General features: G+C 46.4%; 2 protein-coding genes across 8 annotated transcripts in view; one reads left to right on the plus strand and one right to left on the minus strand.

The window, feature by feature from the left end:
• Positions 1-13,453, plus strand: part of ADAMTSL1 (ADAMTS like 1) — a 473,568-nt gene extending 460,115 nt beyond the window's left edge. For all 3 annotated transcript variants that reach the window (XM_082467989.1, XM_082467990.1, XM_082467991.1), the window contains 3 exons: positions 8,161-8,270; positions 9,058-9,278; positions 10,803-13,453. In XM_082467989.1, the coding sequence (XP_082324115.1) occupies positions 8,161-8,270; positions 9,058-9,278; positions 10,803-10,909 (438 nt within the window). In that variant the 3' untranslated portion in view covers positions 10,910-13,453. The remainder of the gene's footprint in view (positions 1-8,160; positions 8,271-9,057; positions 9,279-10,802) is intronic.
• SAXO1 (stabilizer of axonemal microtubules 1) overlaps positions 1-26,212 on the minus strand; it is a 116,092-nt gene that overhangs the window by 38,899 nt on the left and 50,981 nt on the right. For all 5 annotated transcript variants that reach the window (XR_014265409.1, XR_014265410.1, XR_014265411.1 and 2 more), the window contains 2 exons: positions 16,838-16,891; positions 15,983-16,033 (listed from right to left, as the gene is read on the minus strand). The gene's annotated coding sequence lies outside the window, so the exon portion shown is untranslated. The remainder of the gene's footprint in view (positions 1-15,982; positions 16,034-16,837; positions 16,892-26,212) is intronic.

Genomic DNA, 26,212 nt, shown 5'->3' on the forward strand with positions numbered 1-26,212 from the left:
CTTCTTTTCCCATTTGGATTCCTTTTATTTCTTTTTCTTCTCTGATTGCCACAGCTAGGACTTCAAGATTATGTTTTCAAGATTATGTTGAATTAAAGTGGCAAGACAGGACATCCTTGTCTTCTTCCTGATCTTACAGGAAATGCTTTCAGTTTTTGACCATTGAGTATGGTGTTAGCTGTGGGTTTGTCATATGTGGTCTTTATTATGTTGAGGTAGGTTCCCTCCATGCCCACTTTCTGAAGAGTTTTAATCATAAATGGGTATTGAATTTTATCAAAAGCTTTTTTTGCATCTATTGAGATGATCATATGGTTTTTTTATTCTTCAGTTTGTTGATGTGGTGTATCACACTGATTGATTTGAGGATATTGAAAAAATCCTTGCGTCCCTGGGATAAATGTCACTTGATCACGGTGTATGATCCTTTTAATGTATTGTTGGATTCAGATTGCTAGTATTTTGGTGAGGTTTTTTGCATCTATGTTCATCAGTGATATCGGCCTGTAATTTTCTTTCTTTTGTGGTATCTTTGTCTCGTTTTGGTATCCTGGTGATGGTGACCTCATAGACTGAGTGTGGGAGTATTCCTTCCTCTGCGATTTTTTTGGAATAGTTTCAGAAGGACAGGTATTAACTCTTCTCTAAATGTTTGATAGAATTCGCCTGTGAAGCAGTCTGGTCTTGGACTTTGGTTTGGTGGAAGTTTTTTAATCACCGTTTCAATTTCAGCACTTGTGATTGCTCTGATCATCTTTTCTATTTCTTCCTGGTTCAGTCTCAGAAAGTTGTGCTTTTCTAAGAATTTGTCCATTTCTTCCAGGTTGTCCATTTTATTGGCATATAGTTGCTTGTAGTAGTCTCTTATGATCCTTTGGATTTCTGTGGTGTCCGTTGTAGCTTCTCCTTTTTCATTTCTAATTTTATTGATTTGAGCCCTCTTCCTCTTTTTCTTGATGCATCTGGCTAAAGGTTTATCAATTTTGTTTATCTTCTCAAAGAACCAGCTTTTAGTTTCATTGATCTTTTCTATTGTTTTGTCATCTCTATTTCATTTATTTCTGCTCTGATATTTATGACTTCTTTCCTTCTACTAACTTTGGGTTTTGTTTGTTCTTCTTTCTCCAGTTGCTTTAGGTGTAAGGTTAGGTTGTTTATATGAGATTTTTCTTGTTTCCTGAGGTAGGATTGTATTGCTGTAAAATTCCCTCTTAGAACTGCTTTTGCCACATCCCATAGGTTTTGGATCGTCAGGGGTTTTTTTGTTGTCATTTGTCTCTAGGTATTTTTTGATTTCCTCTTTGATTTCTTCAGTGATCCATTGGTTGTTTAGTAGCATATCGTTTAGCCTCCATGTGTTTGTATTTTTTTTTTCTGTAATTGATTTCTAATCTCATAGCATTGTTTCAAAAAAGATGCTTGATATGATTTCAATTTTCTTAAATTGATCACAAACATGTGATCAAGTTTATAGCAATACAATATACAAGGAAATAATGTCATTTGCAGCATTAAAAAGCAGTAATGTCATTTGCAGCAATGTCATTTGGAGATTATCATACTACATCAAGTAAATCAGAGAAAGACAAATATCATATGATATTGATTATATGAGGAATCTTTAAAAATGATACAAATGAACTTATTTACTAAACAGGAACAGACTCACAGACTTAGAAAACGAACCTATGGTTACCAGATAACCAACAAGGACATTCTGTATAGCACAGGGAACTCTACTCAATATTCTGTAATAACCTATGAGAAAAGAATGTGAAAAAGAATGGGTATATGTATAACTGAATCACTTTCTGTATACCTGAAACTAACACAACATTGTAAATCAACTATACTCCAATATAGAATAATTTTTTTTAATTAAACAATTTAAAAATAGATAAACAAGAAAGACCTACTGTATAGCACAGGGAACTATATTCAGTATCTTGTAATAACCTATAATGGAAAAGAAAGAATATGAAAAATTATACATATATGAATCACTTTGCTGTATACCAGAAACACAACATTGTAAGTCAACTATACTTCAATTTCTAAAATACTTTAAAAATAATAAAGTGAGTCTCTTGTAGATAGATTGCCAATCTATGCCTTTTGATTGGAGAGGCTTGTTTTTTCCATTTACATTTAAAGTAATTACTGATAAGGAAGGACTTACTTTTCCCACTGTTATTTGTCCTAGGCATCTTATAGCTTCCCCCACTCACTACCTTCATTACTGCCTTCTTTAGTGTTTAGCTGATGTTTTGGTTTTTGTGGTTTTTTTGAGTATAGTCTGTAGGTATTTAATTTGTGGTTGCTCTTGGAATTACATATAACATTCTAAAGGTATAACAATCTAGTTTTAGTTTATAGCAACTTAACTTCAACCACACACACAAACTCTATTCCTATAGAGCTCTGTCCCCTTTCCTATATGTTAATAATATAAAAGTTACATCTTTATACATTGCATACCCACTTACTTACAGATATATAATTATTTTTAATGCATTTTGTCATTTAAATCCTATAGAAAATAAAAAGTGGAGTTACATACCAAAAGTATAATACCAATTTTTATATTTGCTCATGTATTTACATTTGCTGGCGATCTTTATATCTTCATATGGCTTGGAGTTACTGTCTTGCATCCTTTCATTTTAACCTGAGGGTCTCTCATGTTTCTTATAGTCAGGTATAGTGGTAATGAACTCCCTCTCATCTTATCTGTGAATATCTTAAGTTCACCCTCATTTCTGAATGACAGTTTCTCTGGATATAGAATTCTAGGTACATAGTTTAGTTTTGTTTTGTTTTCAGCACTTTAAAGATATAATTCTACTACCACCTTTTGGCCTGCAAGGGTTCTGCTGAGAAATCATCTGCTAATCTGTTTGAGGATCCCTTGTACCTGATGAGTCTATCTTGTTGATTTCAAGATTCTTTGTGTTTATTTGTAAGACAATTTCATTATATTGTGTCTCAGTGTGGTTCCCTTTGAGTTTATTTTATGTGGCATTTGTTGAGCTTTTTGGATTTTTAGATTTGTATCTTTCATCAAATTTGGGAAATGTTTGGCAATTAATTATATCTTCAAATGATCTCACTGCCCCTTTCTCTCTCCCTCCTTCTGGGACTCCTACATGTGTATATGTTGGTCCCATTGTCTTTTCTTTCAGCTCATTAGACTCAATAATTTCAATTGTCCTGTTTTCAGGTTTGCTAATTGTTTCTTCTGTGTACTCAAACCTGCTAGTGAAATTTTCAATTCAGATACTGTATTTTTTAGCTCAAAAATTTGTTTAGTTTCTTTTTATAATTACTAACTCTTTGTTAATATCATTTTTTCTGATTTCCTTTAGTTCTTTATTCATGTTTTTCTTTAGATCTTTTAACATGTTTATGATGGTTGTTTTAAAGTCTTTGTTTAATACATTTGATGCCCTGCTTCTTTAGGGCTGGTTCTGCCACTTCACTTTCCTCCTTGCATGGGCCATGATTTTCTGTTTCTTTGAAGTGCTTATGATTTATCCTTGGAAATTGGGCATTGAAAAAAACAGACATCTCTCCCAGTCTTTGAATATACTTTCTCTGTGCCTGTGCACACCTTCACTGCTTAACTGGGTGTTCTCTGAACCTCGGGATCAGCCTGAGATGAGAGCTTAAAGTCTTCTCAGATCTTTCCTGAGCATATGTCTTGCCTGGGCCTGCTTGTGACTTTCAGAAGTCCTCTTTATATATGGCTGCTTTTGAATGTCCTAATTTCCAAGATGGTCTCACCCCAGGTTGTCCCCAGGGCCTTAGGTGGTCTATTGCATGTCTCCATCTGTAATCTCCTGCCCCAAGTGTCTGTAGTCCCCTTGCAGCTTTCACAAGTAGTGGCTGCCACTTGATACCTGAGTTAGATGAGACCAGTCCTTCAGGTAGCCCTCTGACAGACAGGATAGAACATTACACACTGCAAATAGGATCTTCTCTGCTCCCTACAGATGGTGGGAGGAAAATGGGCTACTGCTGCCTCTAGACCAAAACTGCCATGCTATATACCCTGCGAAAAACCATAATTCAAAAAGATACATGTACCACAGTGGTCACTGCAGCACTATTTACGATAACCAGGACATGGAAGCAACCTAAATGTCCATCAACAGATGACTGACTGGATAAAGATGATGTGGCACATATATACAATGGAATATTACTCAGCCATAAAAAAGAACGAAATTGAGTTATTTGTAGTGAGGTGGATGGGGCTAGAGTCTGTCATGCAAAGTCAGTCAGAAACAGAAAAACAAATACTGTATGCTAACGCATATATATGGAATCTAAAAAAATGGTACTGATGAACCTAGGGGCAGGAATAAAGACACAGACATAGAGAACACGGCAGGGTGGGGAGGGGGGGCGCAGAGGGGAAGCTAGGACAAAGTGAGAGAGTAGCATTGACATATATACACTAACAAATGTAAAATAGCTAGTGGGAAGCTGCTACATAGCACAGGAAGATCAGCTCGATGCTTTGTGATGACCTAGAGGGGTGGGGTAGGGAGGGTGGGAGGGAGGCTCAAGAGGGAGGGGATATGGGGACATATGTATGCATATGGCTGATTCACTCTGTTGTATAGTAGAAACTAACACAACATTGTAAAGCAATTATACTCCAATAATAAAGATGGGGGAAAAAACTGCCATGCTGGGGAAGGATGAGGGAAAACACCACAAATTTTCTTACTGTTTTGAAGGTAGATTTTTCTTTATTGGGCACTTGCTAGGTTGCTGTAGACCTTTGACTTTTTCAGAATTCCTATAAGATTAGTTCAGCCAGTTTCCAGTTGCTTTTTGATGTTTCTGTGTGTGAATGAGGACTTAGAGCTACCTAGTCTGCCATTTCGCTGATGTCTTTTGACCACAATTGGGAATTCTTGAAGGAGTGATATGTCTCCAGGAGCCCTATTTCTTCCACTCTCATTTGTTTCTCTACTCATTGCTGGTTTGACTTCAGTGCCAACTGCCACACTGAAACTGCCCCTCACAGGGTCACCGGTGCAGCCTATAAGTCAAGTTCCACTGGGTACTGCCAATTCTTACTCTATCTTGTTTGTTCTTTTTGACACATTTTGATACTACTGACCCTTTTTCCTTTCTGGAAACTCCTTTGTTGGTCTCTGTGAATACATTTTCTAAGTTCTTTTTTTTCTCCTTTCCTGCAGTTTAATTCCTTTTTTTTCTCCTCTTCCTGCAGTGTCCCCCAGGGTTCTGCCCTAAGCCTTTTCATCTCATGCTCTCCCTCCCCTTGGGTTATACTACCTATGACTCCTAGCCACCACTGGTCTACTGATGACTTTCAAATGGATAGTGTTTAGCACAGCTCTCTTTTAAGTCACAGATCTATATATCCACCTGCTTAATGAACATATATATTGGGATATTTCACAAACATCTCATACAAAACATCTTCAAAACAAATTCTTATCTTTATGTTCAGTCCATAAACCTGAGACTCATCTTAGCTCCCTCCCTGTCTTTTATCCCTGTCAAGGCACCACTGAAGCCATGTGAATCATACTTTCATAGAATCTTCTCTCCATTTCTATTGCCCAGTGCCTTCATTTTGATCAGCAAAATTTGTTACCTAGATTACTTTCTCCAGTCTATTCACTTTCCAGTTCAATTACTGTACTGCTGACAGAATAATCTTTTTAAAGAGTAACTCTGATCGTGACACTCCCACTTAAAAACCTTTCTAGGTGCCTCCCCTCCCCCACCCCAACAAAGTGGCATTCATAAGAAAATCCAAACTCCTCAGACAGCATACAATATGTCTCATGATCTGGCACACGTTTTACAGCCACATTTATAATTCTACCTCTCGTATAATTCTCCTGCAAACATTCCAGGGCTGTTTTTGCCATCATTCTTTCACATACGCTTTTATGGAACACATTCCCTACCCAAGACAGGTGCCTCATAAATGTATGTTGGATTAAAAGAAGAAAGTTGAATTATTACATGAAGCCAGGTTGTTAGAACTGAGAAGGTGGTCTTAGTTCTACTTAGACTAAAACCAGCATGGTTTTCAAAGACTTCAAAGAGGTAGGAAGATGAAGGAATAGATCTTTGAATGACACTCTTCCAAAAGGATCTTCTTGTCAGAAACTATTATCATCATTTTCATTCTTACAGGAGTGGAATATGGAGGTTTGGTGGGCATCTATAGTTTGAATCACATCCCAACAATATATCACCAATGCAAAAATGTTAAAAGGGGGGCTTCCCTGGTGGTGCAGTGGTTAAGAATCCGCCTGCCAATGCAGGGGACACAGGTTCCAGCCCTGGTCCGGGAAGATCCCACATGCCGCAGAGCAGCTAAGCCCATGCGCCACAACTACTAAGCCTGCGCTCTAGAGCCCACAAGCCACAACTACTGAGCCCGCGTGCCTAGAGCCCATGCTCCGCAATGAGAAGCCACCGCCATGAGAAGCCTGTGCGCCACAATGAAGAGTAGCCCCCGCTCGCCACAACTAGAGAAAGCCTGCGCACAGCAACGAAGACCCAACGCAGCCAAAAATAAAATAAATTTATAAAAAATTATATTAAAAGGATTTTGAGATCAAGCAGTTGTAATTTGTAATGCCTCAAGCCTTGCTACTCTTTAAAGTGTGGTCCATGGACCAATAACATTGGCATTACCTGAGAGCTTTTAGAAATTCAGCATGGATGAATTAATTAAGATGGCTGAACAGAGTGAGAAATTCAACAAAGTGATGATAGAAAATATTAAAAAGTACCAAATAGAAGTCACAGAGCTGAAGAACACATTAACTGAATATTGTTAAGGTGTTCAACAACAGACTACATGAACCAAACAAAGGCTCAGTGAATTAGAAGTCAGGGCAGTGGAACTCACCTAATCAGAGAAGGAAAACAAGTGATGATGCTAGATTAAAGGGCTTGCATTATATAGGTCCCAGAAGGAAAAGAAAGTGAGAAAGGGGCAGAAATCCTGTTTGTTTGTTTGAAGAAATACTGAAAGATTCCCTAACCTGGGGAAGGAACTAGACACCCAGCTCCAGGAAGCGCATAGGGTTCCAAATAAGATGAACACAAAGAGATCATAAATAATCCCACATATATAAGGTCAAAAAGAATGAAATCTTGCCATTTGCGACAACATGAATGGACCTCAAGGGCATTATGCTAAGTTAGATAAGTAATACAGAGAGAGACAAATACCATATGATCTCTCTTATATGTGGAATATTTTTTTTTTTAAAAAAAAAGCAAGCTCATAGATACAGAGAACAGATTGGTGTTGCCAGAGGTGGGGGTTGGGTGTGGGAATAATGGGTGAAGGGCTCAAAGACTAAAAAAATAAATAAAATGTTACACAAAACAGGATTTCTGCTTATAATTTTAAGGGTCAACAGCTCCCCTGTGGACCCCTAGGACTCCAGATACTTCCAAGTTAAGAGCCCTTGTTCTAAAGTGACCCTCCAAGGGATGTCTGTCCCTTTACCCTACTCAAATAGCAGATGTTTTGTATTTTACAGACACCATCATTGGTGGCGGTTTTTGCCATGATAGTCTGGCTCTGCCAACCCTGGGGAGAGCTTAACCATCTCCATGAGCATGGACTAACTATACACACCTAAGTCTACTTTTCTTCAGCCACCCTTGGTTCATCCTGGAGAAAATGAAACCAAAGAAAGGAAAGAAATCGTGGACTTGGTTACTTGGATGAATTTAGCAAGAAAACAATAAACCAAATTACCCTCTGGACTGAAGGAGGGAAGGGGGGCTTATTGAGAGGTGTTCAACTCTAAAGCTTACCACCACATTCCTAGTACATTATGCCAAGATTAACCTTCCATACGGTTACTCTGGGAGGGGGCTGACATCTCTGACTGGCTCTATACTGCCATTAGCCATTTGCTAGCAGAATACTCACAGACCACAGCAAAGCCAACCCTCCCACTGTGGACTAAGAAAAAAAGTGCTGGTGGATATCCTTTAAGTTGGTGTAAAGAGGGGCAAGATAAATGATCTCAGGGCCTCAAATAAGCCCCTGCACAAGGATCTTTTGCCCCACGCAGCCTGGGCATTGCAGCCTGTCCTGTGACTTGGCTAACGTGTATGTCACCTGTTTCTGCTTCCCAGTGCAACGGGCCTTGCGTCGGGCCTCGCCTCGCCGTGCAGCACAGACAAGTCTTCTGCCAGACCCGGGATGGCATCACCTTACCATCAGAGCAGTGCAGCACCCTTCCGAGGTAAGAGAGAGCTATGGACTGCCTTTTCCCAGGCCCTGTGTCAATAGCACGGAAAGATGGTGGCAAGTAAACGTTTCTCTTCCCACCTTCCATGGTCCCAGTGGTCAGACACTCTTCCCTTTCACCTCCACTCTCCCCAGGTCACTGGCCTCCTAAAGGTAGATGGCTCAGTGGTGGCCTCGTGCTTACTGAATGGGCCAGGCGGGGCTTTCCCCTTTCGGAGATGGAGAGAGAATGCAGAGGATGCTGTTCCCCTGAGGAGGCCTGGTGGCACAAGAGACCTGTGCTGGCTACAGGGCGGGCAGGAGGTCAGGTCCACAGTGGGCACCAGACCCCAAGGGCTCCACCAGCCTCTCACTCTTGTCCACCTCCCTCTAGAAGCTATGCTGAGAGCCCTGTCCCCAGGTCTCAGCCTACCACTCCTCTCCAGCCCCCAGCCCCTGTCATCCTTCCTTCCCTTGGGGAGAGGGCTCATCACCCCCCTCGCTAAGGTCCCAGCCCCTGAGAGCGGCTCTGCCAGCCCCCACCCTGGTAGAGCTCATTCTCAGGTCACGCAGTGACACGGACATTGCAGAGATGAGCAGACAGAGGCCCAGTCAGAGGAAGGGGTCTTCCGAGACCCTACAGCCGTTCAGTAGCAGAGCAGAGATCAGAACCCAGGGCTGGCAGCGCTGGGAGTTTTCAGGGATACCTGAGATTTGGGGGTTTCCAGCACTGTTCTCACGTCCGCTCCCCTGATTCAGCCCCCAGAGAGGCAGACCCTAATCCTGCCACCCTCCTACCACAGGCCCGTGAGCACCCAGAACTGCTGGTCCGAAGCCTGCGGCGTACACTGGAGGGTCAGCCTGTGGAGCCTGTGCACGGCGACCTGCGGCAACTACGGTTTCCAGTCCCGGCGCGTGGAGTGCGTGCACGCCCGCACCAGCAAGGCGGTGCCCGAGCACCTGTGCTCCTGGGGGCCCCGGCCCACCAACTGGCAGCGCTGCAACGTCACCCCGTGTGAAAACAGTACGTTCCAACCCCACAGAGCCTTCTGCAGATTCCCCACGAGGCGTCAGGTGCGGCGGGCAGTCCCCGGAACTGAGCCTGAGCATAGATAGGGCAGTGGACCAGCTTTCCCAAGGATCCTGAGCTAGGGCTGGAGTTGTGTATTTTCAGAGGGTGCGTGGGTGCATGCGGGCGAGCAAAGGTGCGTGCAGGGATATACGTGCGCGTGTCCAGGCCACAAGAGATGGCTGGGTGTGGCCCAAGGGCTCCATCCTGGCCCCTGCGACAGCCAGGTGCTTTTGGCCAAGTGCTGGATGAAACCAGCCTCCAGCTCACCTACAGCAGTTTGGCTGGTACCCAGAGGGGACAACTAAACAATGGCTCTTGGGGAGAAAGCACTGTTTGCACCCAAGCAGCACACAGAGCACCTCCCGCTCAGCCAGCCCTGCAGCCATCACGGCTCTGCGTCTCCCAGAACGAGGACCTGCCGACCCCCGCCCTCCTTCGCAGCCCCGTGGGCACCCACCGGTCTGTGCAGGAGCCACATCTGCGATCTGATACTCATTCACTCCCTCTTCCCTCGAGTCTAGCTCCTCCTCCTTAGCCCAACACCAGCATTTGTATCCCCATTGGGCGAGGATCTATTTTTTTCTTCCTCTGGACCCAAAACAAATTGGAGGTGCTTCTCCACAGGGAAGGAGACAAAGCATGAAGCAAAGAAAAGGGAATTTTTAAATGTTGCTGTGCAGTTTCCCCCACAAACAGGGCCACATTGAGCCTCAGATTCCCCACGCTGAGCAGATGCCATGTAGGCAAACAGTGCCAGTCCTTTTTCTAGACGGGGTGGGATTGTCTGTGTCCTCTTGTGTGATGCTGACCCACCTTTGTCAGCTCCCCACACTCAGGACCACTGTTCCATGAAAGTAGTTCAGACTTACTGTATTAACCACAGATGTCCACAGCCTGAATCCACGCCAGTATTAAAGACCCATCAGCCTGTGCCAGTGCTGAACTAGGACGCCACGGCGCTCTGGTAGGCACGGTGAGGGGAAGGAGTAGAGAGGCTCGGGAGAGAGGATGAGCAAGTGAAGCTTCACGGGGGCAAGGAGGGCTCACGTTACAGGGGATGAAGCCACCAGGCAGGTCCTCACTCGCACACCACCCCGAAGTGAGCAGAATTTAGTCCTTCTGGGAACCATCACAAGGAGGAAGAGCGTCAGTCAGATACTCCAACGCCATGGGAAAAGGCCACCTTGCCTAGGAGGTGAGGCGGTCCCGAGCACCTTCGGGAAGGAAGGGGGCTATCAGAAAGGCCGCAGAGCCCCAATATTTGGCCCCCAGCCGCAGCCCGAGCCGCCCCCATGGTTGGCAGCCTGAGGAGCAAATGGCCAAGCTCCGCAGAGCAAGGCTAGCCCAGGGGTGCTGGACAGTGGTGGCCCCTCCAGCACGGGAGCCTGGTGCCCAAGGCAGACCCCAGGAGGCACCCAGTGGCCACGGCTATTACCAAGCCTCCGTTTCACATCTCCTTTCTGTCCCCTTTCCCAGTGGAGTGCAGAGATACCACCAGGTACTGTGAGAAGGTGAAACAGCTGAAACTCTGCCAACTCAGCCAGTTCAAATCTCGCTGCTGTGGAACTTGCGGCAAAGCGTGAAGACAGGACGCGGGGAGAACGCTACCCTGGCAGCACGGAGGACTCACGCAGCCACCTTGGACAGAACTTAAGCTTTCTTCGTTTTATTTATTTATTTCCCCCTCTCCACCTCCACCACACACACCCTCATCAACCTCCTCCCTTGCCCTTCCCCCTCCCCAGACATGAGGACCCCAGCATGTCTTCTCTCTCAGTTAGCTGGAGGACAGAATGAGGGGACAGGACAAGGACGGAGGTCTAACGGAGGTTGCAGAGCAGGCCGGGCCAGACAGAAAGAGCTCCCTGGAAGAGCCAGCTCCCTCCCAAACCTGGGTCCCAGAGAGACCTAGGAAGAGGCCAGCGCAGCCCCCCCGGGGCCAGCAGGGAGCCGGAGCCAACGGCAGACGGGAGAGAGAGACAGAAGGGGAGGGTGCCAGAGGGTTTGTGAAGCAGCGGTACTGACTCCGGACAACCAACAGCATCTCTCCTGGCAGGAGATGGTTAAGGCAGGGGAGGGAGGGCACCATCCGTGCTGAGAACCCAGCCCAGAGCTCAGCGCTCCCAGTGGGGGGCACAGAGCAGTGAGAACTCAAAACACGGCGGAGGTCAAGGGGAGCCCATCCAAGTAGACCTAAAGCACACAGCGATGCAGAAAACGAGGTGGGGAAGGAAGGGACAGAAGCACAAAGAAGCCTGTGCGTGTTCCTGAGACGGGGAGCGAAGGGGACGGGGGAGCGAGCGGGCCGCCACACGAGGCTCTGAGCCCCGAGCCCGAGCGCCTGGCGTACCGGTGCAGGCTCGGGGGCGGGGGGGGGGGGGCTGCGGTGCTCAGCTCTGGTCTCAGCACGGGCCCAGGCCGCGTGCAGGAGGTATGCCCTCCCTGCGGCGGAGAGGGGTCCCCGAGCGAGCCGCTCAGTGAACTTCTGCCCGTGCCCCCATGGCGGAGCTGGTGAGACGGCGGGGCCTAGCTGTGCAGTCAGGCCACCCCTGGCGTCTCCAAATCAAGCATCCCCCAGCCCGGAACGAACTGCTGACCTGGGCCAGGGTGTTTCGCTCATGAGTAGGCTGGGTTTCCTGCCTATATGGTTTTTACTGCTCCACTTGAGGGCCAAGGACTGGGGTCAGCTGGCCAAAAACCAACCCACTATTCAAGCTGCCAGAGTATCCATCAGATGAGAGCGACCGGGGCACCGGTGGAACCGCAGGCTTGCGTGGGCCCCTCCCGGGGCACGGTGACGGCTGCCCCTGTATTCAGACAACAGGCCGGGGCGGGGCGATGGGGCACAGAGGCAAAGCCAAAGGGTAACTAAAGCTTCCCAGACGGTCCTCAAAGGCTTTTCAACCCGTTCCCTCCACACAGTGAAATACTATGAACTCTACCAGAATTAATATACATTGGTTTTGCTAACTCAGTGGGCAAAGCAGCATACACACTCCAGTAATGCCCGTCAGCTACAGTAACGTGGCTGCAGCAAAGTCAAGTGGCAAAACTGAAAATCTGGGACACTGTGGCTCATTGTCAATGAAAGCTCTCGCTCAGCAGAGTGGTTTGGGGGCGAGTGATTTTGGCCTGCGCCCCCCATCCCAGTGGCCACCATTTAGTAGCAGCTGGGGCAGAGCAGGGTGGCCGGAGTCACTCACCCCTCAGCCAAACCGCCCCCTCACATACAGACTCGCAAAACGTCACACACCCCGGGGCCACCACTGACATCAGGGCTGCATTTTCTAGCCAGCCTGGAAGTACAAGTTAGTGGGGGAGACATTATGCTTTGTCCTCCCCAGGTGAGCTATGGACAGTTAAGGCAGTTCTTTCTTCCTCACCACAATAATGGGCTCTAAGAAATCATGTTCCTAAAAATCAGTGTAATGTTTATTTAAAATAAAAGAGAATGTTTTCTATGTCTGTATATCTTTTGTGAATATTTATTAGGATTTCCTGTATAAAAAAGTGCAATATTAATAATTGTACATTGTCTTCCAGAAAAAAAAACCAAAATATTTGGGGGACTTTTTATTAACTTCCTGCAGTTGTGTTCCTGTAAACTCGGTGGTGATTATTGTATTGTTCCTATTTTTAATAGAACCTGATGTTTAACTCTGGATCCATTCGCTGTGTACAGAATACATTGTAAAAGCTAGCACAGGATGACGGGGCAATAAGAGGGGATTCGTTTGTGGCACAATAGTTATGCATGGAATGTGGAAGGCAGATTCCATACTACTACTAATGTGGTTGATAATTTCTAGTTCAATAGCTATGGAAAACCAGTGGCCAATATTTCCATTTCCTAAATAGCAGGTGTCCTCCAGCCCCGCCACGTGTCGGGTTGTAGCAGGTGGAGGTGGGTTTCAGGGCGAGCTTGGAGGACCGAGGTTTGGGGTGGGCAGCAGCGTGCTCCTTGCATGAGATGAATGTACATTTACTGTTTGTTCTGTGAATTGTGACTCAGCAGCACCAGACGATTATTAGGGCTGCTGAAGAATGTGGAAGGAGGCACTTCCTCCTCTAAAACACAAGACTCTATTTATATTTTTTGTACAGATAATACAGCTTATTTATTTAAATCTTGTCGTCCGAGTCTCTATTAAGCTCAGCCTTCCTATCTTGTTTTGGGCAGGGGGGTGAGGCTGGTTCCCAGTCACTTATGTGAGTTTGGCTAAAATGGAAGAATCGCAGTTTTCAGCTTTGCATGGGAAGCTGGGGGCCATGAACCCAGAGGAGCTAGATATGCACAAACTGAGGCTTAGTGCTGTCTTTGACAGTCATCTCATTTATGACCCTATCTATCAGCAGACCTCGGAGATATTGAGGATTTGGTTCCAAACCACTGCAGTAAAGCAAATATCACAATAAAGGAATTCCCACGGATTTTTTGGTTTCCCAGTGCACATAAAAATTATGTTTACACTATACTGTAGTCTATTAAGTGTATAATAGCATTATGTCTTTAAAAACAATGTACATACCTTAAGTAAAAATACTTTTTTGCTAGAAAATGCTAAAGATCACCTGAGCCTGCAGCAAGCCTTAGTAGTAACATCAAAGATCACTGATCACAGATCACCACAACAAATGTAATAATGATGAACATTTTGAAATATTGTGAGAATTAACAAAATATGACACAAAGACACAGAGTGAGCAAATGTTGTTTGAAAACTGGCGCCAACAGACCTGCTCAGGGTAGGGTTGCCACAAACCTTCCATTTGTAACACACACAGTATCTGCGATCCACAATAGAGCAAAGCACAATGAAGTGTGGTATGCCTGTAGTGGGAAGAAGGGAGCCACAGCACCTTCAGGAAGAAGAGCGAGTGCAGGCATCTCCAGGGGTGTGTGCAGACTCGGGAGCAGGAGGGGTCTCACCCCCGGTCAGGCTTCCTGCCCCCGAGGGCACGCACAGCGCGCAGTGGCTGTGTGCTGAAATCCTGGGTGTGCACCCTTGTCGGGGCTCCCATCTATAGATCATTCCTACATTCAATCCTCACACGCACCCTATGATCATCTCCATTGACATGTGGGAGACATGTGACAGAGACCCATAGAAGCCCAAGGTCAGCCAGAATTCAAACCTGAGCAGTCTGGCTTCTTAGCCAGAGCCTTGCTCTTCCCCGCGATGCCGGCCTCAGCTCCTCTGTGCGCAAGCCGAGCAGGTGTGGCTGCCCAGGTACGGGCACCTTTCTCTCCTACCGCTCAGAGGTTGGGAGAAGACGATGGCGGGACTTTTAATGGAGTTGCTTTCTCACCCCCTAAAATCAATTCTCATGGCATTGTAGGGCTCCTAGCTCCCCCTATTTTTAAAGCATTTAATAAAGCTACTATAGAGAGTGCAGAAGAAAACAAAAGCATACTTGTAGAGTTCTTTATAAACAGGCTCTGGTGAAAGGGCAGCGTGTCCCCAGACCCAGACGATGTCCACACAGGGATCTTTGTGAGATACGCTCCAGGGGACCCCAGCCTGAAAGCCCAACTCCAGCCTGTTTCCAGCAACTCACCCCAGCATGTGACACTCTGTTGAACAGCGTAAAAATATGCCAGAAAGCTCTTCTTGAAATTCTAATTATTTTCTAAGGAGTTGTGGGGTTTGCTTTAAAGAAAAGACCGATGCTAGCGCTATAAATACACACATACCAGCAACCAAACAATGTTCCACAGAGACCCCCATGGAGGGTTGGGGGGAAAGAGTCAGAGACGCCAGAGCGAAAACCCAGGAAGGCTCAAAGGGTGGGAAGGGCTCAGACAGCATGTATGGAAAATCTTCCAGCCAAAATCACAAAGCTCAGCAGGGGAAAAAGAGAGATTCTGACCAAGATGCCACCAACCACAGTGTAAAAGTTTGGAATCTTAACCATGAGCCAGTCCTAGGATTGTAACTCCTCATGCGAGAGTGCCCTGCTTGGCCTCAGAAGTTTCCAGGACTTTGACAAGATGAGCTCAGAAAATCTGTGGGCCCATAGAGACCAGAATGATCAACAATCACCAGAGCTCACTCATGTCCCAGCTTCCTCACCTCTGAAGAGAGGATACCTCAGGGGATAGGGCTGTTGTAAAGAACTGGTTCATTCCTGTCGAGGAAATAGAAGGGGGCCTGGCATGTCACTGAAACATCCACTGAATGTTAATTGCTATTATCATCATCCAAGCTACCTTAGAGAGATGGGGAGATGATGGGCAGGGCTGGCAGAACGTTTGCTATGTCACGTTACTTCCCATTGTCAGCTTTCAGAGACTCTCGCCTATGTTTCCATTTTCGATTGAGAAACACATCAGTCATTCCTTAAAAGTTCAGTACCAAACAACAGCGTAAACAAGAGAGGTATTAGTGAACCAAGCTCTGTATCTTGGAAGAAAACAGATCCATCCACGTAGCAAACTCAAACATTCACCAAAATACTGACAAACTTCCAGAAATACTTCCCGAGACAGATATTATTTTATAATCCCAAAGTACAACATAGTCTCAATTCAAAATACCCAAATGTACACATAAATCCCATTTCCTCTGATTTAGTTTAAAAAAAAAAAGATGGATAAATAGTCATTCATGAGCAAATACACAAGTAAAAGGTAAAATTAAGGATATCTCACTTACCAAGTGGTAGGCTTTCTCATAAACAGCATGGTATTATCCTCTCACCTCATCCTGCAAATAAACCCAAAGGAAATAACCCAATTTTATTAATGGTTCTCAGCTTAAATGAGACAAGTTAGATCTCAATAGTCTATCTGCAGCGCTCCCCAAAATAGGCAAATTCATCCACAAGGAGTAACGGAATCGTGGGGTAGAGAGAAGGACAGAGCTTTTGGGAAATAACCCAATGAAAGCTGACCTGTCTAGCAAGCTAACCCATGGGAGAATAAATTAGGAAACAAAATAAGGTGACACCCCCTTGGTTTTTTTCTCTCTCTGTCCCGCATTTTGTTTGATGAACCAACTGTGATTTAAGGACTTCAGGATGCAGACTCTGAACGCACTGAATGTGAGTTAAATCAGGGAAGGTTATCTACCCATGTCATAGACTGCCAATTAGGAAAATATCGGTGTTGATGCAAGCCTTGAAGTGAATAGTAAAGAAGTGAATACCCAGTGAATTCTACCAATCCTCTAAGATTAATCTAAAATTAGTACCTCCCCCCACCCACCTATCCTGTCCACTTGGAGATGCTTTCACAGGTCAAATGCGTGTGAGCTGATCAGAGATTGTTATCTTCAACCAAATCTTAGCTTCTTACTCACAGCACCCCAAGGTTTTCAACTGTTTGTTGCCACCCCTAAAATTGGAAGGCAGGTATTGGTAATCAAGCCTCTGCTAATAAGAACTGAGCTGTCACCTTCTCTGTCAACAAGAGGTTTACAGCTTCACTCAGATGGATTCTGTGAAGCACCTGGTCTCCATCAACCACATGTGTCACGCTTCTGATAACACAATATACAGATGTCACTCACCTCTGTTTTCCAAAGGCAAAATCCAACTTCAACCAAGGATTTCCCAGGCTGCTCCTAAAGATATAGTTTATATATGTGTAAACAGACATTAAATGTGCAGTTTTATGTGAGTGAAGAGAAAGCAGACAGTGGGGAATGGTTCTCCTGCCGAACATAAATAATGTTTGCTTAAGCAGAATGCTTACGGGGACCTGAGAGATTACACAGTCAGCATCCAGACCAGAGAGCATGCCTGGGAAACCTGCTCCCTCCCTCTCCTAGATGCCATAAACAGCCTTCCTCCAGGTCTTTGTGATACCAGGGTTGACCTCGTTACAAATCCCACGAAGGATAGTAGACAAGCTGTGAACAACTTAGTTACCAGGTGAGCAAGTCTAGGAAAGGTTTAATGGTCAAGGAAGGGAGTGTGGTGATGAAGTGTGTCATGGGCTTGGTTTTATTCCCCCAATCCCCACCACCATTTTTTAAATAACAAGGAAAGGGCCAGGAAATGACGTAGCTGAGGTCAGCTGAAGGGTGATGAAGTTGTTCGCCAGTCCTCCAGGTAGCTCTCTGTCCCATAGCTGGAGCTCAGCAAGTCACAGTGCCAGGGCACAGAGCAGGTGCCAGGTTCACGGACCAGCCACTCCTGAGCTGGATTTCTTCACCTGCACACCTCCCCCCTACTGGAGTGGAGACACTCAAGGTAACCACCTGGGAGCAAACCCCCATGACCTAGATCCTCCACTCCTTTTGCACTTGTGAAGGTCTAGCCTTTGCAACTTGGGCCCAGCTAGGATGGAAAACCACCAACCTCTTCATCTGGTCCTAGTGGACCTCACTCTACTCGCTGCCACCAGGCAGTCCTCTGTCTCTTCTGATCTCATCTCCTTCTCCCTGATTTCTTCTCCCATCACATACCTTTCCTTTCCCTCAGAGTTTGACCAACTCTAGCTAAGCACCAACTCTGTGCCAGGCCCAGGCTGGACCCAGAGGACACAGGGTGAAAGCCTAGTCTCTGCTTTGAGCCCCCAAGGAGCTCAGAGTCCAACCAAGAAAGCAGACACATCCCACCACAAAGGCCAATGTGCCCTACTCCTCCAAGTTTGGGGGAATCTCCAGCCTAGTTTTCTTCCTCATTTGGTTCTTTCCACAGTCAGCAGGCCAGGGATTGCTCCTTTTATTCCTAATCCTCTCTCACTGGGGCTTTTGCAAAGGTAGCCTGACTTGACTCCAGTCTCCTCCAACCACTTCTCATATAGCAGCTATCACTCCTGTTATATTGCCTGCAAATACATCAATGTAAACTGATGCATACGTGTAAAATTAACTTAAACCTACACCCTGGGACTTACCTGGTGACGCAGTGGATAAGACCCCACGCTCCCAATGCAGGGGGACTGGGTTCGATCCCTGGTCAGGGAACTATATCCCACATGCATGCCACAACTAAGGAGCCCACGTGCCACAGCTAAGGAGCCCAAGAGCCACAACCAAGGAGCCCATGTGCTGCAACTAAGGAGCCAGCGAGCTGCAACTAAGGAGCCCACCTGCCACAACTAAGACCCAGCACAACCAAATAAATAAATAAATATTAAAAAAAAAAAACCTACACCCTAGGGGGCAGCTAGCTAACATTTAATTACCTATTCATAAATCTACCCTCCAAAAGTGACCACTGCAAGCATTTCAAATATTGTTATCTAAATCTGCACCAGAGGGTTTGCTAATTACACAAAGTTCATTAATTACACACCAGTGAAATGAGCTATATTAGAGGACTGGAAAGGGTACACAAGCACCACTGCCCTTGTACAAACCATCTAAGTATCCAGCAAACCCAGCAGCCTAGAGCTCCAAGTCCAAGCTCTCCTTGGTCCTGTGTATCCCCACTCCCCGCACCCAACTCTTGCTTGATCTGACCAGAGAAGTTTCTGGCTGATCTCACCACAAGAACATCCACCTTGGAGTAAGTGTCAGAGTGCCTAGGGTTGGGACGATAGGATTTATTCAAGTTCACAGAGCAGGCTATGTGGCAGCACGGGGCCAGTCTGCGAGCATTTATGCCTGTGCCAGAATTTGGTCTGAGATTGTTTCCACTGAAACACACCACCTTAGGGAGTGAGGCTGTGTAGGTGGAAACACAGAACTCCAGCCTCTCTTAATGGAGCTCCCATTTTACCAAGATAACCTGGAAATTGTTGGTCAGCCAAAACAGCTTAAATTCATTCACAAAGAAATATTCTCAAAAGACGGTTTGGGTCACACCAGTCCTCTGTTTTAAAGCCTTCTCCACCTCCCTACTGTTGTCAGGATAAGGAACGGTCTCCTTAAAATGTCCTGAGGCACCCCGCAAAAGCCCAGCCTCATCGCTGGCTGCTTTCTCTGGGTGACTGGCCTCAGTTCCTTGAAGGCTCCAGGGTCCATCCTCCTTCCCCTTGTCACCTTCCCATGAGCCATGGAACACCGCCATACCCACCACCACCTACTCATCCCTTGGGAGTTTCCTTGGTACCCAGGGTGGGACAAATATGGAGGCTGTAAGATTTATTTACCACATCTCCTCTTGTAAATAGAGTGGATCCCCAAAAACGATCTTTTGTTTTGCTGAAAAGATGATGGTGGGTGAGAATAAAGAAGACAATGACCAACGGAAGACTATACTGCATGACATGATAGAAGGACGAAGAAATCCTAAAGGACAAGATCTGGATAACTGTGGCTGGAGAGGCTGAGGGGAGAGGAGACAGAGGAGGGAAGGGGGAGAGGTGAGGGGAGTGCCACCTCAGCATCATACTTACAATCTCAAGGAAGCCATCACCACCCTTCAAGCTGACCCCCTGCCCTCCCCCTCCCTCAAAGCACCCAACACAATTACAATTACCTGACCCATCCCGGTGCCTGGCAACTCAGAAGATCTTTCCTTCTGTACTTCAGGAAAGACCCCTTTCTCCCTAAAAGTTGTAGTGGAGAAAGGAGAGGCAGAAAGAGGAAACATGTCTGGAAATTCTAGGATATTCCAGTCACCCCTTACCAGGGACCACACTGGGACCACAGCGGTAAGTGGAACTGCCAGGCCTGTCTGGCTGCAGAGCCTCTTCAAAGGCCTCACTGCACCTCGCTTCCCGTTTGAATGGCGGTCCTGCATTCAGATGCCCTATCCCAGCCCTCCGTGACCTCAGTGGACGGCAACTCCATCCTTCCAGGCACTCAGCCCAAAGGCTCTGGAGTCACGCTGACTCCCTGTTAATCTCACTCCACCTCCAATCAGCAGCACAGTGTAGTCTACTCATTGCCCCCATTTCTACCAGCCAGGTGTGCACCTGCATCATTCTCTATGTAATAAGCCTCCTACCAAGCCCTGCTTCTACCCTTGCCCACTGCCGCCCCTCACAGCAGCCGTCGGGGTGACCACAGTGACAGTCGTAATAGAAACCTGATCTGGGCACTTCTCAGTTGGCTCCCCTTAGAGTAAAAGCCAAATTCCTGGCAATGGTCTCTACAGCCCTCACTGGCCTCCTGACTGCTCCCTGGACACACCTAGACCAAAATACGCCCACCTCAGGGCCTTTGCTCCAGCTTCTCCCTGACATCCTCATCTCTGCCTTTGAGACTCTCAAGTCCCCCCTTCTCAGTGAGGTCCACCCCGACCGTTCCATTCAAGACACCCTGTACCTCCCAGAGCTCCCGGGCCCTCTTTATCCCGATCACGTTTTCCTTTTCCCATGGCTCTTATCACCTTCTAACTTACAATACACATGATGCTTTTTATTTATCATGTGTGTATTACTGCATTTCTATTATATATTACACACTATTAGATACAGTCATATATTAGTGAATTGCACAGTACACTTATTTATTATTGAGCGTCTCTCTCCCCCACTAGACTGTAAGCCCCACGAAGGGTAGGATCTGCATCTGCTCTGTTTACCGATATAGCCCGAAGCACCTAATAAATATTTTCTGAAGGAATGAACAAATTTATGTATGTATGTGTGTACAGATGGCTGGGAGGGGAAGGAGGAGGAGGGAGGGTGGTCAGCGCTATGACAGACGGAGCATGCTGTCCCTCCTGGTGACGGAGCTGAGACAGCAGCTGTGGGACTGTAGGGGATAGGGAGGCGTATCTAGGGGGTGGAGGCACATATGATGGGATGTGTGGAGGGAGAAGGGAAGAGTTCTGAGAAACCACCCATCAGACAGGGAATTCACTGGATGGAGTAAAGGAAACGAAAGCCCATGGAGAGGCTGGAGAACACCTAAGGGCCATCTGGATGGGTCCCCTGGAGGTGCCCACAGGGCAAGGGCATGGCGAGAACTATGGCTGACCCAGGAGTCTGGGAAAAGGGCTGCAGAGACACCATGATAGCCTCAAGTCAGACAGACCCCTGGGGCAGCCGGGCAACCAGAGGTAGGAGATACAGCAATCTTCAGATCTCAGGGACACAGCCTTCCTTTGAGAGCTTATAATAAAACATACACAGCAGATGTGACCGTATGTTACCAAATCACAAGATGAAAATAACTTTTTCCTTGGAAAATCCCAAGGGATCTTTTTCTAAAGTGATTAACTATTTTAGACCAAAAGCTTAAAATGTAAAACTCTCTGCAAGTAACCTTCATCTCTAAATGTAATCATTCCTCATTATATATTCCACTTGTAAGTAAGTGAGCATCATGGAAAGAAGCCCTATTGCAACTTAATCAACATTTTTGTATCTATTTGTGTATGTGTGTGTCTGTGTCTGTGTCTGTGTGTCCAGAAGCAATTAGTGACTAGGTCTGAATTCTAACTCAGTACTAGGTACAGTGGCGAATCACTCACACATACAATTACCGTTCCCAAAGTTCTTTCAACCTTATTATTTCTGAAGCCACACACCTGCAAACCACAGAGCTTTTTAAAAGCATTCCAAATTCCATTCTTTTCTCTCAACTTCAAGAGCCTCCTGCCTCTCTCTAGTGGTGCTCCCCTTCCTCCAAATCCATGGCATCATTCAAAAACGTCTCTTCACTGTTCACAAGGTTTGTTTTACATACATCTTTTCATCCAATGCCCTGAGCAAGCCTGTGAGTAATTCGCCAAGTTGCTTAACCTCTCTGAGCCTCAACTCCCCGCCTGGACAGGAGAATAACAAACACAGAGAGGTTTGTGTGTGTATAAAGTGAGGTGGTTTGTGCTGGTGCTGTGGGAACTCGATAGAGTATGACACAGGAGATACGTGCTTGTGTCCACTGTCCCGTGCATGAACTTTCCCAGGCTCCCTGTGCCCTGCGCTCCGGCTGTGCCATAACTTCCCATTTATCAAGAAGCCAAACAATCTCAACGGACGGTGAGCAGGATGTTTCAGCACTCAGAGTTGACCCTGAGGCACGGCAGGATCCACTGTGTTTCTGCATCATCAAAGAAAGGTCCAACCGGGCTTCCCTGGTGACGCAGTGGTTGAGAATCTGCCTGCCAATGCAGGGGACACGGGTTTGAGCCCTGGTCTGGGAAGATCCCACATGCCGCGGAGCAACTAGGCCCGTGAGCCACAATTACTGAGCCTGCGCGTCTGGAGCCTATGCTCCGCAACAAGAGAGGTCGCGATAGTGAGAGGCCCGCGCACTGCGATAACAGTGGCCCCCGCTTGCCGCAACTGGAGAAAGCCCTCACACAGAAACGAAGACCCAACACAGCCATAAATAAGAAAGAAAGAAAGAAAGAAAGAAAGAAAGAAAGAAAGAAAGAAAGAAAGAAAGAAAGAAAGAAAGAAAGAAAGGTCCAACCACATGTTTGCATGCGTATGTGTTTTATTGCATTCTAAACTTCTTTGAGAAAAATGTATGATGAGAGGGAGACGCAAGAGGGAGGAGATATGGGGATGTATGTATATGTATAGCTGATTCACTCTGTTATAAAGCAGAAACTAACACACCATTGTAAAGCAATTATACTCCAAAAAAGATGTTTAAAAACAAAAAATCTATGACGAGCTCTTGGCAGTGTTTCTCCATGTGTGTTCCAATAGGTTTTGCACGATAAAAGGACTCTATTGTCGGAGTTGGAAACTACTGTTTCTGCCTGCTCGGCATTTATCCCTCCCTTCCCTGGAAACCATATCCCAGTTTTCTTTGGGGCATCCCCTCACTCCCAGCCCTCCTACAGCTCGTGTGGTTCGCATGGGATTGACCCCACACATACACACTGCTCAGTCCAGGGGTGGACCCCGATTCTGGCCTGGACAATGAGTATTTTCCATCTCCCTGGCCGTGGCCATCAGTTCAGGGACCAGCAGGAGACACAGCCAGGCAAGACAGACTCAATTCAGGGATTTTTACTGGAACCACTGGAAAGAAACCCTTTAGCTAAAAGGATACTGTAAGGTTAGAATTGCTGGAAACTACCACATGGAAAGAGCCTGCCTAAGAGGGCAATGCAGAAGAAAAGAAAGCCAAAAGACGAAGACCAAGCCCCCATCACAGCATTCAAGCCCCTGGATCCAGCTGTGCCTAAAGCCCACAGATAAAGCCCTAGACTGTTCAACTGCCTGAACCAACAAATTCCCTTTTTGATTTGAGCACTTGTAATTTGAGCACTTACAAGAATGCTGAGTCACAGCCTGGGTTATACAAAGTTAAACAAGGTGCCTTTACTATAGTGTTTCACAGAGCTTTCAAAGGATTAATACACATCATGCATCTCCAACAGGAGGCTCTAATATGCAGCCTTTCCCAAACTTATATGTCCAATGAACACTTTTGATAACCATATCACAGGGCTGGTATTCCAAAGAAAAAACCTTGGGCTGATACATATTACCTGTAGGTTAACCTCAAGTTAAAATACTCCAAATCCCCATTCCCTTATTATTCTGGATAAATGAGATAAACGGGAATTCATTTATCCAACACTACTGATGCATTTGTCCAGACTTTGAAAATGTGTGTGTATGATTTTTTATTCTTTTTACTAAATTGGGGTCATAAGCACAAACTATGGTATATTTTCCAGACTTAATATGTATACACATATGTGTGTGTGTGTGTGTGTGTGTGTGTGTGTGTGCGTGTGTGTGTTATATTGGGATAATTCATGAGCTGCCATACTTCTGAGTTCTGCATTTTGTAATTGGGTTTGTTTTTTTTTTTTGGCCTCTAGTCCCACTGCCAAGCTATTAGCTGTCACTGCTTTCTGTTCTAAATGTGTCTACTTCTAGCAGCAGAGTCTCTGACTCTTCTCTGGGCTAGTAAACCAGGTAAGAGAAGCTCTTTGGGAACTTTGTGTGTTAAAAAAAAAAAAAGTGGAGGACAGGGGCCAATATGCTGAGAGTGAGCGCTGCAAAAAGTACCTGAGTTTCCATACATGAATTGCATGTCAATGACTTTTGGCAGTTTAAAAGCTGCTTATTTCCAGGTTCTTGCCTCAGTTTTGGACAGCTGAAGTTTCCAAATAACTGACCTCCAAATGTAAGAGATGTTACAATGCTTAGCCAAGGAAAGAGCCCCTCCAAGTCAATAGTAAGCATTGCGCCCTGCTTAGAAACTTCAAAATGAAAAAGTTTTGTTGTTTTTTTTTTTATGTCCAGGAGAGCCTATAGTCCAAAAAAATTCCATTTCTTAGTTTATAAGTCATTCACTGGCATAGATGTCAAATTTCAGTCATTTTTCAGGTATTTTGTCTGTCTATAACTCTCAAGTAGCTGCTTGCCTGTTTAAGGAGTATTTGTGGGCTCCCCTGTTTTACGGTCCTATAACATGAAATGGATGGGGTATTGGGGACATCAGGGAAGAAACCAAGCTTCCCCCTTGTCGTTGAAAGAACAGCCTTGGTCCTGATGAGGCAGGCAGGTCACAGGTGTGCAGGCGGGCTGGCTGGTCTTGGGCAGTAAAAGCCCAAGAAAATCAGTGTTTTAGATTCAACCACAGGAATGGAAAGTTCCTGAATCATTTCAGTTAGCATCAAGCTGGGTTTGCTGCCACACTTCGAGGCTTGACAAGGAAAAGCCATCAGTACGTCTCATGTCGGCATCCAACCTTGTGACCCAGAGGTATGGCTTAAAGAGAAGCCCAGCTTAGCATTGCCCTGATGCCTTTTCCAGAATCCAGAGCACATGTTCTGAAAGACTCCCCCAGTGCACCCCCAATGTGGGGAGGAACCAAGCACCTGCTCAGCCAGCCATGTGGAAACTCTTGAGCCTGCCCGGCCAAAGTAAACACCCCTGTCTGTCCCCACCCCTGGTGTTTATGCTCAGAAGGGCCTCTGTCCTCCACCTCACTTCAAGGCCTGAGGACCAGATGCGGGCCTGGGTGATGGCTAGGCAGGCCTGAGGAGCCAGGGGGCCATTTAATCCGCAATTAGGACCTATACACACCCCTCACCTGCCCTGACCACTTCCTCTTGACAACTGCACAGCTGAAGAGCACTTTTGGAGGAAACGGATTGCTCAGTTCATCTTCATGCCCTAAATGACCAGATCCCACAAAGGTGCACCCCTCTGGGAAGGTTCTGTTGTGCCGATCCCATTGCCTTGGAGCAGTTTGCTTCACTCCTGCATTAGTGGCAGAAGTAATGGAGCGGGATGGGGAGGACAGCTGCTCTAACCGTGTACCTTACCGCAAACACTTTCAGGGCCGTGTGACTATAACGAAAAGGCATCTGGACACAGAGCAGGGAGTGCTTGCTCCCCCGCCACCCCCCGCAAGGCCCTGGCCGGGACAGCCGCTCCTGGTGTCAGAACTGGGCTGTGATTTCCGCTTAGTGGAGGGCTCTCTCTGAGCCCCCAGACCCTCCTCCATGAAATCGCTGGTGATGTCTGAATGGGGTAGGGAGGAGGGTGACTGGCGCCGAGGACGGAGTGGGAGAGCACTGTCTGATGCCATCTGCACAGCCTTGGGGAATGGCCTGGGGCTCAGAGGGTAGTGGCCCAAGATCCAGGGCTCTCATCACTGCACACTGGTTGGCCTGGCACTTACTCTACACGGACTGCCCAGGTTTGCCTTTCGGTCCCATCAGCGGTAAAAGTCACCCTCCAGGTGTGCTTTCCAGTGGAGAAGACCCCACAAAATTCCATTAGTGCAGCACCACCTTCAACGGGCCCTCTGCCCACGCAAGTGCCTTCCCTCTCCCTCACATATACGATTCAACTCTAATAAAGCAATAATGAAATCATGAAATACCACAGGGAAGAAGATGGGAGGAGGGTCATCAGTGAACAAGGGTTTTCAAGAAAATGGAAGAAGATGGGAGGTAGATGGCAGAATGAACGTAGAGCAAAGCCCAGAATAAAAATGCCGCAGACGGGGCTTCCCTGGTGGCTCAGTGGTTGAGAATCTGCCTGCCAATGCAGGGGACACGGGTTCGAGCCCTGGTCTGGGAAGATCTCACATGCTGCGGAGCGACTGGGCCCGTGA

Source organism: Balaenoptera physalus (genome assembly GCF_965194825.1).
Source record: "Balaenoptera physalus genome assembly, chromosome: 7".
In the NCBI taxonomy this organism is placed as follows: Eukaryota; Metazoa; Chordata; class Mammalia; order Artiodactyla; family Balaenopteridae; genus Balaenoptera; species Balaenoptera physalus.